The 14563-nt window shown below is 53.2% G+C and overlaps 1 protein-coding gene across 4 annotated transcripts in view; it reads right to left on the bottom strand.

Annotated features, from left to right (window-relative positions):
* Positions 1 to 638: 638 nt before the first annotated feature.
* Positions 639 to 14563, bottom strand: part of PBX1 (PBX homeobox 1) — a 205222-nt gene continuing 191297 nt past the window's right edge. For all 4 annotated transcript variants that reach the window (XM_036342876.1, XM_036342878.1, XM_036342879.1 and 1 more), the window contains one exon: positions 639 to 4948. In XM_036342876.1, coding sequence (XP_036198769.1) covers positions 4856 to 4948 — 93 coding nt within the window. In that variant the 3' untranslated portion in view covers positions 639 to 4855. The remainder of the gene's footprint in view (positions 4949 to 14563) is intronic.

The following is a 14563-nucleotide window of genomic DNA, read 5'->3' as shown; positions in this document are numbered from 1 at the left end:
GAGCGGAGCCCTTCCAGCCTCGGCCCCTTCTCTGGGGACATCTCTTAGGCCCCATGATTTTCCTGGGACCAAGTCACAGACAGAGAAAGGAACTGGAATCGCTGGCAAAGAGCTGACTCACAGACCTAAAATTTGTATGAGCCCTGCCTAGACCTGTCGCTGGTGCTTGGGGGCGGGGCACCAGCCACAGACAAGCAGGCAAGAGGGGGTGCCCTGCCCTCCCGCAGCACGTCTACTTTTCCCATACAAGGTCCTTTCTTCCGCCCTGGCCGGGGTGGCTCAGTGGGTCGGGCCTCCTCCCATGCACTGAAAGGTCGCCAGTTCAATTCCCGGTCAGGGCACAAGCCTAGGTTTCGGGCTCGATCCCCAGTAGGGGGCATGCAGGAGGCAGCTGATCAATGTTTCATGATGTTTCCCTTTCTCTCTCTCTCCCATCAATAAAGATCGTCCTCAGGTGAGGATAAAAAATCCTTCCCTTCCTGGGTGAGGTCCGTGGCCGAGTCATCGGCCCCAGGGCCACGTACTAGACGGCAAGATGATTAGGGTGACAGACCACAGTCCGAACAGGCCCGGCCCTCCGCTGGGGGAAGAAAAGTGACAGCGTGTGAAAGAGAATGCTTACACCACACACAAGTGTATTTTTTTGCAACAAAAGAAACTATTTATTTGGAATATGCATTACCAGTACAAATTAGGAGACTGTAAAATCTACACCGTGTTAGTATCATCATCGAGAACACAGAGCTTCCGTCGGATCAAAGGAACGAAGCCAGTGCTCACAGAAGCAGAAAAGCTCAACTTTCAAACCAAACAGGGCGGAGCTTCGCAGGGTTACACTCTGATATAAGAGCAGGGTAGGAAGCAGAGATAAAACCAACAGCCGAGGGAAACACTTCAAAATAACTGGAAGCGCCAAAGGGAAGGGAAGGAGGAAGCGAGAAAAGGGGAAACATTGAATGTTTCATTTATTTTAACAAAAGGCAAAAAAAAAAAAGGTTACAAAAAATAAGATTCCAGAAAGCTTTGCACAAGGGAGTGAACCATCAAGGCGATGTGAAAAGCGCGCGGCCATTCGGCTGTGACTTAGAACCAGCGGACGGCGGTTCGGGTAGAAACCGCCAGAAAGTGCTGCTGCCGGGCTCTGATTCTCTACTTTCCTCACCCGGGTGCTGGCTGCTTTCGGAACTCGCAGTCATTTGTTAAATGACAGGGTTTAAAAGAGAGTCCCTTCCTGATAATACCGCCTTCTTTCCTCCTGGAACTAAAAAAGCATCCGAGTCCAGCCAGTCTCACCCTGTGCTGCACGACGGCCGAAAGGCTGCGTGAGAATAACATCCGGGACCCTGTCCAAAGCCAGGACCCCCAGCCCATCCCGGTGCCACCCCAGCCACCCGGGAGTCTCTGCAAGAAAAGTCCCCTCGGCAGGGGTGGCACCCTGGCTACCCAGCCTCGCCTGCAGGGGCGCACTCACTCCAGGCGCAGGTGAGCGACGGAAGTCCACATGGGCCTGATCTCTGTGACGTCAGCTCAGTTCTGGGACAAAACCGGAGCAGCCAGAAACAGCCTCTGTCCGGCTGCCCTCTTTTCACATCGCCTTGGTACATGTGTAAGGAAAAAAACAGCAAGATCATACTCCTGACAATGAAAAAAAAAGCACCCCTATAAACAAACCAAAAATAACACAAAACAAAACATCATTCTTTTTGTTATATTTTCAAGAGCAGGAATAAAGGGGGAAAAAAAAGAATTCATTTCTGGGTCTCAAAGTTAAGAAACATAATAACATGTTAGGTTGTACCTCTATGATGCTCACTATCCCAACTTTTTTTTTCTTTTTTTCTTTTTTTAGTTTACAAAATGAATTACGGTCACTTTTAAACATCGTGGAACAGGAAATGGGTGTGCACAACTCGACACTTGTCTAGCATTCTTGAACTAATTCACAAATGCAAGAAAATAAAAGAGAAATGGGGAGCATGGCCAATGCGGGTCGTTCCGTGTGAAAACAGACGTGGAGATGAGGGCGTGGGCACGGAGGCGACCCCGTCCTGCTTTTCGTGCTGTGAGGGTCATTTTTAAAATTTTTATTATAAACACTATTAAATCCAGACCGCTTTTTTGGTTTTTTTCCCTTTATCTGAATATACAAGAACATTCATTATCAAATGTTCGTCATCAGTACTACAAAGAACAAGACACGAGTCGCAAGAAACAATGGAAAATGTTAATAAAGCTGAGAGGATTGTTGAGTATTTTTTTAAAAAGTTTTCTTTAAATTTGAGTTTCTGTAGTTTTATCTTTTTTTGGTATCGAAGTCAGGTTTTTTCTGGGCAGAAAAATAAAACTCAGAAGGGAAGGGGGGAGGGCAAGTGAGAGAAAAGGCAACCAGCAGCCAAATAAAACCATGTCACGAAGGTGCCACCGGGCAGAAGCGTGTGCGGGGGTGCACCCCACTCAGGAGCGAGGGATGGCAAGGGGGGCGATGAGCAGTTACAGGTGGGCAGACCCCAGGGGACACCGCGGCCAGGACACTGCACGCTCCCCTGTCCCTGGGAAGCTGAGTCCTGGGCACACGGGTGGGCGGGCCTGAGGGGCAGGAGCTCCAGGGCGCTGCCTGCCACAGGCCCTCTGTCCACCCCGCCCGCTGGCTGACTGTGCTCTCAGGGTTTGCTTAACTTGAGAGACCTCCTGGTGCCACGTGGATGTGAGTGTGGCCGTAGAGGGAGAAAGGGAAAGGTGCAAAGAGGGCTGGGTGTGGCGGTGACAGTGGGTGCAGTTGCCGCAGGGCGGGCACCGCGCTCTGCTCCCATCTTCCCACTGACCCGAAAGGGAAACCCTTCAGCCCAAACCGGGCTTCCTGAGGCTGCAGGAGAACCCTGCACCCAAGGTCAGGCGTCCGCGAGGTATCCCTGTGCCTGCATCCGAGCGTCCCTGCCCGAGACAGGTCTCCTCGGCTGGATGGAGACGCGGTGCCCTCGGCACCCTGCGTGGAGCCCGGCCTGGCGACGGCTCAGGGTGCACAGCGGCCCGATGTGGCTTCCTCACGCTCCTCATCAGCATGATCCCAACATCTCCCTGTTCTCCCTTCCAACACGCACGCCCTCCAACACGCGGGAGCAGTTTCTGCCTGTTAGTGCGCCACACGGAGCCGCCCTCAGGGCCACGCCCCGGCAGCCCTGCAGCAGCCGGGCCTGGGCACTGGCAAGGCCAACATTAGATTCAAGCACAAACTGAGAACCAGGGCCGACGTTTCCATGTGGGAGGTTATCTCTCTTCTAAGGAGCCAAACAGACCAAAGCAACCAAACAAGCAACAGCCATGACCTGCCTTTGCCATCGCGGTGACGGAGCCGATGTGACCAGACGTTAGACCAGAAAGCCGCTGCCGCCTGACCTCAGCCAGTTTCTCTCGGCTGAGCTGCTCCCGCCCTCACCCTGCAGCTCGGGGAGAAGGGCCCCCGCATCCTGTCTCGCAAGCCCGGCCAGAACCGCATGTCACAGATCCGGGACGAGGCCCTGAGAGAGCTGAACACCACCCACTCGACAGGCGACATCAGAGAACAGCCTCCCTGCGCGTCTCCCTGGACAGGCCCACAGCGCGACTGTCACCTGAGGGGTTCGCTGAGACCGGGACCTCCCGCCTTGCCACTTGCAGGTCCTCAGACAAGCCAGCGAACAGGTACTGCGCCGAGCTCTCACGCCACCGCGTCCTCCAGACCCAGACACGGCGCACAGAACTGAACAGTTCATGGCAGGTCCCTAGCGCCCAGACCAAAACAGAACAGAGCGCTCCACCGCACGCATGCCCGCGCCTGAGGCTCGGGCAGAGCCAGCAGGGAGGGACCCTGGGAGCTGGCCTGCCCTGTGGGGTGGTTCTGGCGTGTGTGTGCGTGTGTGCGTGTGTGTGTGTGCGCTGGGGCCACCGGTCCTGGACCCCGCAAGCTGCTTGTCTGTGTCCTTCACAGAGTCCCTCTCATGGGCTCACAGGCGGATGGCACTGTTACTAATGTAGGCATCTGTATGAGGCATGTGGCTGATCGTGGGGCGGTGCATGTGAGAGCCTGTGCATGTGCCTACAGGTATGTGTGCACATGCATGTGAGGGGAGGGTTCAGGAGAGAACCTCCCCCCCTCTGTGATGCACCTGGCACCACGCTGACCCACACCTGGCTCCGCAGCATCTGGTCCCCCAAGTCCGCCTCTGCCAGGAGCTATCCGAGGACGAGAAGCCTGGACGCTGCCTCCGAGGCCGTGCCCTCTCCTGTAGCTGACTTCCTGCCTGGCATCTACCGGGCGGAGCTGAACCCAGGACATAGCGCCTTCGGGAGCCCGGCTATGGCAGGACCCAGGGAAGCCGGGCTGGGAGGCAGCGGGTGGGGGAGGCCGAGGAGCAGGGCAGCGGGGCGGTTCTTGTGAGAGGTAGTGAGTGACGGGAGACAGGGCTGCCTGGCACGGGGCTCGATGAGGTAACGTAGCTCCTCATACCACCAGCGTGAAAACATACAAACGCTTTTATTGTTTTCTTTGCATTTTTTCCCTCTTTAAATTCCTCTAATTGTTGAAAATATCCTTCAGTGACATGTAGTGGGCAGGGGCCCAGGGAGTGGAGGGCAGGGGCAGGGGCGGTGAGGGCACCAGGCTGATGCTGCTGGCAGGGAAGGCTGGCTTCTACCCAGAAAAAGGGACAGAGTATAAAGAAGTGTCCAGATTGGCCGGAGGGCCTCCCGGGAGGAGAGGGAGGAGCTCATGGTGGCTGCTGATGGCTGCGCCTCCGGTCTGACCGCTTCGGCGTGGGAGACCCTCCCTCCGGCCCCGCCCGCCGGGCGCAGGGTCAGCCGGGATGCGCGTGCGGGGAGGTCAGTTGGAGGTGTCGGAGTGAACGCTGCCAGGGCCTTCTGTAGGGGACGTCACTGATGAGGGGGTAGTCGCATCCTGCCAACCTCCATTAGCCTAGAAGGGAAGAAGGAGAGAAGTCAGGCTGTGAGGGGCGGTGGGAGCACATGATGACGATGACAAGGAGGAGCCTTGAGAAGGCGGCTCAGGGCCTGCCAGAGGGCACTGGTCAGCAGGCTGTCCTTGTGGTCACTTCTCTGCCCCCTCAGTGGCTGGGGCCTCCCCGTGCCTGTGATACCGAGTCCCACACCTCCGTCAGCTGAGACCACCTGCCCTGCAGGTCCAGGGGCCCGAGTCCCGGTGCTGACTCTGGCCGGGCACTCCCACCCCTTTGGCCCCGAGTCCCCTTTGAGAAAAACAAAAAGGCTTCCCAACTGCCTCCGAAGGGCCCTTCCAGCTCCGAGTTCCCCAGCCCCGGGTCCCAGGCACTTCCACACATGTCAATGGCTGGGGGCCGTTCCTGTCCTCAGCGGGCACTGACCACACCTGGGGGAACTATGACTCAAGGCAGGACCCAGCAATGCACAGCCCGGCTGCAAGGAAGGTTCCAGGGAGGTGAACCCCGTCTTGAGGAGGCACCTCGAAAAGTACAGAGGGTGACCCGGGAGAAGAGGGCTCAGCCAGCGCCCCGGCCTGGCCTGTGGGAAGATGTCTCAAGGGGGTGAGCCGGGCGCTGACGCTTGGTCTCCATTTGTACCTTCTTTTCCTAACACTCAGTCCAGAGCATCCAAACAGCAACACGGTTCCCACAGGACCTGCGTCAGTGAGCACCCCTACAAGGACCCAGCACTCGGAAAGCCCGGCCGGACCGGACGTGCTGCGGCGGCGACTTCGTGACTCCGACCTCGATCGCCCACGGACTGTGTGAGCCACGCAGTGTGTGTGCAAAAGGCACTAATCTCCTTCCCTCCCAGATAACAGCCCTCGGCTCCAAACACGCGATGAAGGCCCGGACCAGGCCTGACACTCCTGGAATATCTGGGGTCACGGGGCAGGAGTGACTATGGCATTGGGGGGGGGGGGCAGCTCCTCCCTGCACCTGCCCTGATCCCCTCTCTCCCTGCACCTGCCCTGATCCCCTCTCTCCCTGCACCTGCCCTGATCCCCTCTCTCCCTGTACCTGCCCTGATCCCCTCTCTCCCTGCACCTGCCCTGAGCTGGCCCAGGGGCCGCCTGCCTGAGTCCTGAGCATCCATGCAGCTGACTGTGACCCAGAGCAGTGACGCTGGGCTGAGGCCCGCCCTTCCTCCCCTCCTTCCTCCAAACTCCCCTTAGTAGTACAGGGTTGATGCAGAGAATTCATCACCGGATGTGACAGCCAAGTGAGCCTGGCACTGAGAAACTCTCATTTTGCAGCCCAGAACTCGCTGAGGTGCCACAAAGCGGCTGATGTCAGCACCGCGAGGAGCTCGGCCTGCACACAGGCAGATGCCAGCAGCCCAGACTCGGGCGTGGCAGGCGGGGGGAGAGCTCAGGGCTGTCCCCGGCGCTGGTGGGCGGCCAGTGAGGAAACACAGACACAGAGGCCCCGCCCCTGTGACCCGCACAGGCACCCACACGCTCACCAGGGCAGGCACGGCCAGAGCCACCGTTTCCCACCGAGGTAGCTGGAGCAACCAGGTTCCCGGCAGGCAGTTTTCCCAACATTTTACAGGGAGCTTTCCGAGAGCTGCTCCGAGTTGCCAGGATGCTCCCTGGGAAATCTCAGCCTGGCCACTGCAGATCCACCTCTTTTAAAGAGCTGCGACCTTTAAAAATGCAGCTCTGACCTCCTCCCCACCCCTCCTCCACCTTTAGTGGCTTCGAGCTGAGGGTCCGTGTCCCCTTCAGGCCTGCTCTTCCTGCCCTGCTCAATGCTCATGGTTCATGCTTCAATACCCCCTCCTGCCACTCAGGAGTTCCCATAGCAGAGGGCCGCTCACCCAGTCCTACCACCCACACCTGCTGTCTCCACCTGGAGGGTGCGCACGTGTCCCATGTGCCCCTAGCATGGTCTCCTGGGGGCAGCCCTGTCCTCTGTCACATCACAAGGCACTGGGCTGCCATGGGCATGTCCTCGCCTGCCAGACCATGAGCACCACTGTGGGGCTCCTGGCCGATTCCACGCTGCCTCCCAGTGCCTGCACCTCACAGATGTTAGACAATGTCCGAGAGGGACAAGCGAAGACGTGAGGGAACATGTACTGGCACTGGCTGTGGAGAGATATATGGTCTCAGGTGGGTGACCTCCATGACCATTTATACCAAGCCATGTAGGCCCAGGAAACAGCTGAGAGAGCCTGGCGGGCTGTACTTGGCCATGTAGGCCCAGGAAACAGCTGAGAGAGCCTTGATAGCCTGTACTGAGACATATACACCCAGGTTTACTTCCTGACATGCCACCTGTGCAGGACCACACTGCTGGTCAGCTCGGCTTCTCTTACACCGCACTGCGGGGTCCTGGCCGAGACTGCACAGTAAGACGGTCAACCTGCCCCATGTCCATTGGTAACATGTGAGCTCTTTTGTTACAAGTCACTTCTTCAACCTTCTGTGCCACGCACTCTAACTGCCATCTATGGGTGCCCTGTCACAATCCAGACACAACCCTACCTGCCAATGCGCCCACCAGCACCATCCTGCCAGCACCTAGCGCCATCCAACTGGAGGGCACCTGTCAGTGGGCTCTGGGATCGAGATCTACCCTGGCACCTTCTTAGCGTCATTCTTTTCTATTTCACCTGTGGCGAACACCCAGCATTCATGCCGCCATGTCAGGCACGTGGGACACGGGAGGGGCTGGCCGAGGCCGTCCACGGGTGTGGGTACAGTTCCCAGCTTTAGGGTCAGGTGCTTTCTTATTTCTATTAAAAGTGCAAATGTGGCTGTTATGCAGAACGTTTCCACATCCTGCAGACTCCGTAGGTTTGATGTATACACAGGAAGTTAAAACTTACGAATTGTTTAATTTAACTTTTCAGAGAGAGAGAGAGAAAAAAAAAAGCTCAGTTTGTCTGGGCTAAAGAGGTGTCTTAGGACAGAAAACTATTTCTATCTGAATAGACACCCTCCGCACTCAGACCTGCAAAATCCCAAACATGTCCCCTTACACACGTCGGCACAGTGTGCAGAACACACATGCATGTATTCTCATAGACTGAGCACACATTCAGAACATACAGCACCCCAGGAATGAGCGTGCGCATGCGGACACACACACACGCTGCGGGAAGAAAGCTGTAAGAGACTATTATTTTTACTCATAGCCAAATCTGGGTAATTCAAGCAAAGGGCATTTGTTTTACTCTCAGTATAAGTGATCTGATGGGCTGACTCTCTACAGCCCTAAGTTCTTCGTTTTATTCTTATAACCTCTGATTTTGCTTTGCTTTGTTGAAAGATATCCTTTACTCACGGTGCACATGGAGGCTACACACATACTTCCACGTGATGGGGTCTCCACGGAGCACACACATCACTCGGGGTGGACACCTCAAGGCCACTGACCATCACACGGAAGCTGAAGCCCCTCTCACTCGTCTGCCGTCCACACAGCTATCACCCCAGATAACCAGACCCAGTGACATGCCTCGGAGAGACACGGAGCCAACTCCACGCCCAGAGACTGGCATATTCAAGTATAGCGAGGACAGTAATAGCGACTTACATGCCATCACTGAGACAAAGCCACAAAGGCCGCGCTGGCAGCCGCTTATTTTGAAGCCTGTTATTTGTGGGAGGTACAAGCTGTAATCACAACAGAAACTTTCAAAGCCCTTATCCTCCGTGACGCACCAAATCTATTTCAGACCCCTAATTGCTATGTCACCAGAGAGCTGGCTGCTTAATGCGCTCAAATGGCGCTGAGAGCTTGCAGGGTTGCGGCCGGCAGAGCGTGGGGGGTAGGGGGGGGGGTGCAGGGGGAACAGCCTCCCTGCTGCCTTCTTCATTCAGGGAGGCATCTTCGCTCAGAACTGTTTACAGGTGACGCGAGAGAAAGGCTTGAAGACCGCCGCATCCAGACTGCGAACGCACCCGGCCCTCCCACGCACATCCTTGATGCAGGACCCTGTTTAGGCTGGGATTCTTGTCCACATGGAACGTGGACTGACTTTTTAAATTTTAGCTTTTCCCCTTTTATATTGTCCCAGAAATACCCCAGCCGTGTGGCTGTGGAGGGTCCGGAGAAGCCAGGGCAATGACTAGACGGAGAGAGAAGGTATTCTATATTCCCACTGCAGCTTGGTTCTTATCTTTTTAAGATCAATAACAGTACCACTAACAGATCTGCCTTTAGTTTTCCTAGGATAACAACGGCCTTCCTGCCGAAGAACTTTCCACTGAAATAAACAGAATGGCACATGGGGTGGGGAGGCCTCCTCCACGGGCATCCCACCATCTAGAAGTAGAGTTTTCTCCACTTTCCACACGCCCTCAGTGCAGTGGTGGGACATCATACTGCAGAAGAGTTCGGGAAGTCACTGAGAAAAAGGTGGACATTTTAAGAATACATTTACAAGGCTAATAAACATGAAGAAATTCACGAGTAATCAAAAAGAAACAAATTAAAGTCAAGTGAAAGTGAGACACCCTTTTATAATTTAACTAGTGGCTTGGTGCACGAATTCGTGCACATTGAAAGGAAATTAATTAGAAGAAATATTTTAGTATCCCTATTTGCCCTTTCTCTATAATAGAAGTGTCAACCAAATTCACGATCGACAATGACAGATTGAAACACACGTTTGCGTTTGGTGCCAGTGAGAGCTTTATATGTATTGTGCATGCGCGAGTCAACATAGCCTTTTATAGATATAGAGTAAACTTGCTTAATTAGACCTGCTTTCTGATGTAGCTAAACTTTTTCCAACCCAGTGAAGCACCCCAACTTCTCTTTCAGGTAATTGTCAGCAACACAGCAGATTATATAAATATCAACATGAAGCAGATTATTATTGTAGATCATACAGGGAGAACAAAGGGTAAAATATTTAACTGCAGCAGTGTTTGACTATATTCTGTGCAGTGAGAAAACCTGAAGTCATTGTCAAGGTCCACCATTTCTTACTTCTTTTTAGTCGGGTCAAGCTTCTAAGCTTTCTAAATCTCTGTTTTCCAGCTAATGAAAAGAAAATAGGATTCCACGAGTCTCCTATCTACCTACTCCAGGACTTCTGTGAGGATCAAATGAGATGAGGCACGGGAAAATGCTTCACAGACATTAGGTTGAAGTGTAACATGTTTCCACTCGGCTATAAAGCAAGTCGTGTTCCTGGGTTGAAGAAACTGCAAGGAGGCTAGTTGTCGCTAGGGAGAGGAAGCTGGGCGTTGCTATGTGACGTCATTACTTGGACGGACACTTAGCATATTAGCCTTTTATATAGATAGATAATTGACAAATCTGAAACACGGCTAAGTCATTGTCATTGAGCTTGTGGCGAACTGGGGACGACCATGAGCTGCTGGTGGGAAGAACAAATGCATAGATGTTTCCAGGAGAAAGGGGTTAGACATCTTCTGCCCTTTGCTCCGTCGACTCCATTTTCAGAAATGTATCCAAGGAGGAACAGAAAGCACGCACCTGATTCCCTGAACTATGATGTTTGCCACAGAATTATTAAAATTGTAAAAAAGAAAGCAGCGTCAATGTCCGCAGTAGAGACTGATTAAATAAACTAGGGGCATTCCCTATAACAGGTTCCTTATGTAGTTGCTGAAGTTATGTTTGACATGTTTAATGATATGAAAAACACCATAATGTATTTTTAGTAAAATGAGTAGGTTACAAAATGACATTTTTTAAATGATCACCATGTTTCCACATGCACCACACACACGGAGGCTGCTGAGAAAAGAGTTAGGAGTCCTTTCCTTCCGTGTGATTCCTGCACACCCCAGATGTTCCACATCACATGTTAGCCTGTAACATTTAAACAAAGCATGTGAAGGAGAGCCCGCAGCTAATATAGGTCTGTGTGTGTCTGAGACGCCCTGGCAACTCCAGAGCTGCGGGCAAGGACCAGTCCCTGCTGCCTCAGTTCTGGGGAGAGCAGCTGCCGGACCCGCCCAGCATGGGAGTCAGCAAGGGGTTCCCAGCTCTCTCCAGAATACAGGGGCCTTGAAGAGTTAAATGGTTGTTGTCCCTTTAAAGTGTAAAGGAAACCGCTCAACATAGCCCTTAGCTTAGAGGAGATGGGAGTTGCCTGGGGATAGGCAGTAGATCTTTTATGTCCCTGCCCTCACGTCCAATGGTTGCTACAAGTCCAAGCAAATTCCTGCTGAACAAATGAGTGAGTGAAGGAATGACTGTGGACCAAGCTCAAGGCCACTGCGACAGCACCTGTCCCAGAAAAAAAGAGTGAGGAAGAGAAGGAAGAAGACACCACTGCTCTGGTCCCTGAATACACACCCACGGAAGGTTTCTGGTGGGAGTTGGCTAGGGTTAGAGGGTACAAGGTTTTGATAAGGTGGGGTTCAATTATGGGGATCAGTCTGTGAAAAATGAAAAAAAAAAAGGGAAGAAAAAAGTCATTCTTTTGTGGGAAAGACTCCCTGAATAACAAAAATGCAAAAGTCTTTGGGGGCAGGCAGACAATTCAGCCACAAGTCAGCCACAGCCTGCCTGCTGGTTAGGAAGGAAGGGAGAGGGGAGGGAGGGAGGGAGGGAGGGAAGGAAGGTGGGAGGAGAAGGAAGACTTCTTGACAAAGGTTAGAGTATGCGTTAAGCACCTACGATGTATCAAGCCTGGTTACAAAACCAGGACGCTTGTCATCAGAACCAGGGCCTGGAGAGGAAGTAAGAGCAAGAACCCGAGAGCCCTACGCAGGCGTGGCCTGCAGGACCTGGGAGGTGCTGAGTGAGCAGGGCCGTGGCGGGACTGCCCCTGCCTGAGGCACTGGGCAGGAATTCTCTGGCTGGAACACTGTAACTGCTGGGAATGGCCTCCAGGAACGGAGCGCTCCCAACAGGCGGGAGAACCGCCAGGCTCCGGCGGGCCCTCGGGGCTGCCCACAGCACACGGGGTGGGAGACCACGCCTGCAGGTCTGTCTCACTAGCTTCCATCTTGTTGTTGTTATCTTTCTGATGCCTCCTAACTTTCTTGTTTACATTTTAAAACCGACCTAATTGTGTTATTAAACTTGAATTACATAAGTTAATGCGTACAAACTGCCTAGCACAGGGGACCAAGCCAGTAAGTGTTAGTTATTAATGCAATTATTAAAGGTCGTTTGAGCCTGTTAATTTTCTATCCATATTGTTTTTAATTGTTCTTTAATTTCCTGCTTTACGGCACTTGCTGTTTATTGCTGCTCGGTCTGTTGTATAATCTCTGCCAGTACGGTCTCTGAGGCCGGGGTTTACCACGCGCCCGCGCTGCTTTTCTGTTTGTATCGTTCTCCGTAGTATGTGCACTTCCTCTCGCCATGTCCGGGCGCTCTATCGTTCTCCTGCCATCTTCATCCTCCACCGGCTTGTAGTTTAATCGTATATTATTTCTTCCTACTTCTCTATTTTTCTTATTGCCTAGCTCTTTTACATTTAATTTGCCATTACTTTTCTGTTTTCTATTACTTTGTCTACTCTGGTTCATATGTATTATCTCTGCAGTCTGCAGCAGTAACGCTTTCGCTCAGTGAAGAGTGCTGACAAGGGGGCGGCAGGATGGCAGTCCTGGCCCGGCTGCGACTGGCCCTGCTCAGCCTCCTGGAGGCTCGGAGCGCCTGCTGCCTCCAGAGCCTCTCCAATACTGTCTAGTCCAGTGGTCGGCAAACTGAGGCTCGGCAAACCACGGCTCGCGAGCCACCTGCAGCTCTTTGGCCCCTTCAGTGTGGCTCTTCCACAAAATACCAACTTCTGCACATGGGCCACAAAGTTTCAATTGCACTGTACGTGCGCACCCACATGTAGTATTTTGTGGAAGAGCCACACTGAAGGGGCCAAAAAGCCGCATGTGGCTCGCAAGACGTGGTTTGCCAACCACGGGTCTAGTCTATTAAACAGGCAAAACTGGATTCTTCTCCCACTTGGCCATCCCCCGAATTTTTGTTGTTGTTGTATTTGGTTAATCCTCACCCGAATCCACTGATTTTTTAGAGAGAGTGGAAGGGAGGGAGGGGGAGAGAAGAAAAGGGGGAAGAGAGAGGGAAACATCATGTGAGAGAGACACATCGATTGGTTGCCTCCTGCACGCACCCCAAGTGGGGCCAGGGATGGAGGCTGCAGCCCAGGTATATGCCCTTGACCATGAATTGAATCTGCAACCCTTCAACACACAGTCAATGCTCTAACCATGAGCCACGCCGGCCAGGGCGGTCCCAGAGTTTTAAAAAAGGTAACCTGTGTTGCTATTTGGCACCTAGATTCCTGGAACAGTCTTGCCACCTGTGGTAATGACCTGCCAAGTCTCTCACGGAGACACTGGACCTAAGGTCGGCCCTGCCGCACCTGACCACTGGGCCCGGCTTAGGCTTGAGAAGTTATTGGGTTCGATGAATAGTGGCTGACTGAGCTGGCCATTGCTAGTAATAGATGTAGGCATTTATATATTTCCTGCAGGACCAATGCATGAATTCGTGCCAGGGGTTTGGCCCCCGCCACCACGGTGGCCACCTCTGCCTCAGCCCCCGCCCACCACACCTTCAGCCCCCACCTGCTGCGACTTAATCTGGAAGGTCATCCAGAAGGACATCCGGTCTAATTAGCATATTATGCTTTTATTATTATAGATATCGTAAATCCTCCCTCCATATTATTTCAGTGTTTAGAGCACATTGTATGCTAACCTGAGCTAACCTCTTGTACACAGTTAATTTTTAATAAAGAGTTAGGTTTTTATGAGGAAACACGTACTTAAGCAGGAAGCGATTTTCTGTGTTCTGTGTGAGGATGGCGCTGTTCCCACACGATGGCCAGCTCCCTGACACCATCACTCTGCCTTTGGTGGCCACTAAAGGACTGTCGGGGCACTGGAACCGCTCTGCCCAACATGGCAGCCACCAGCCACATGAGGCTGATTTGTACATCAACTCATTCACTTTAGGTACAAATGAAAATTCATTGTCTCGGCCACACTCGCCACGTCTCAGGTGCCCACCAGCCTCGTGTGGCGAACGGCGCATATGGGACAGCAGTGACCGGAGTTCCCACCCGTAGCAGGACCTGCAGACCCCACGTGCCAGGGAAAGGGGCTTGTGGTGCTGCCATTTGCAAAGTCTATGAGGAAAGGCAGTGCCAGCGCCTGCTTGTAGTGAACACATGCATTTTCAGTTGACAGGGATCAGATATAAGTCCCCTTACAAGGGCCACTCCCCAGGTGCTTTCAATGATATGACCTTGACTCCTGGGTGATGTGGTCCTTCCCTGGGGGAGGCGCAGGGCCTGCACTAGGCACCTCCCACCTGCCGGCTGCTGCCTCGGGCTTGTGGGGCTGAGGCCTCCACGCTCCAGGTGCTGCAGCCAGGCGCTCAGGGAGCACGCGGAGGAGCAGGTGTCTCTTCACTTCCTTCCTCCTCTGGTGCTTGTCCCAGATGCAGGTCGGTCCTGCCTTCTGCTTATCCTCTCAGATGGACAGTGTGCAGAGATCTAAATATTAATATTCAGGAATGTGGAAAAGAATCGTCCCCAATTCAAATAAAGCCAGAGACAAGTAGAGTTTAAAAACTACGCTTGACTTTTCCTAAGAAAGAGGTCC

This window comes from Myotis myotis, unplaced genomic scaffold (assembly GCF_014108235.1).
Source record: "Myotis myotis isolate mMyoMyo1 unplaced genomic scaffold, mMyoMyo1.p scaffold_m19_p_18, whole genome shotgun sequence".
Taxonomy (NCBI): domain Eukaryota; kingdom Metazoa; phylum Chordata; class Mammalia; order Chiroptera; family Vespertilionidae; genus Myotis; species Myotis myotis.
Note: the sequence above shows the minus strand (reverse complement) of the source record. Positions and strands in the feature narration are given on the sequence as shown.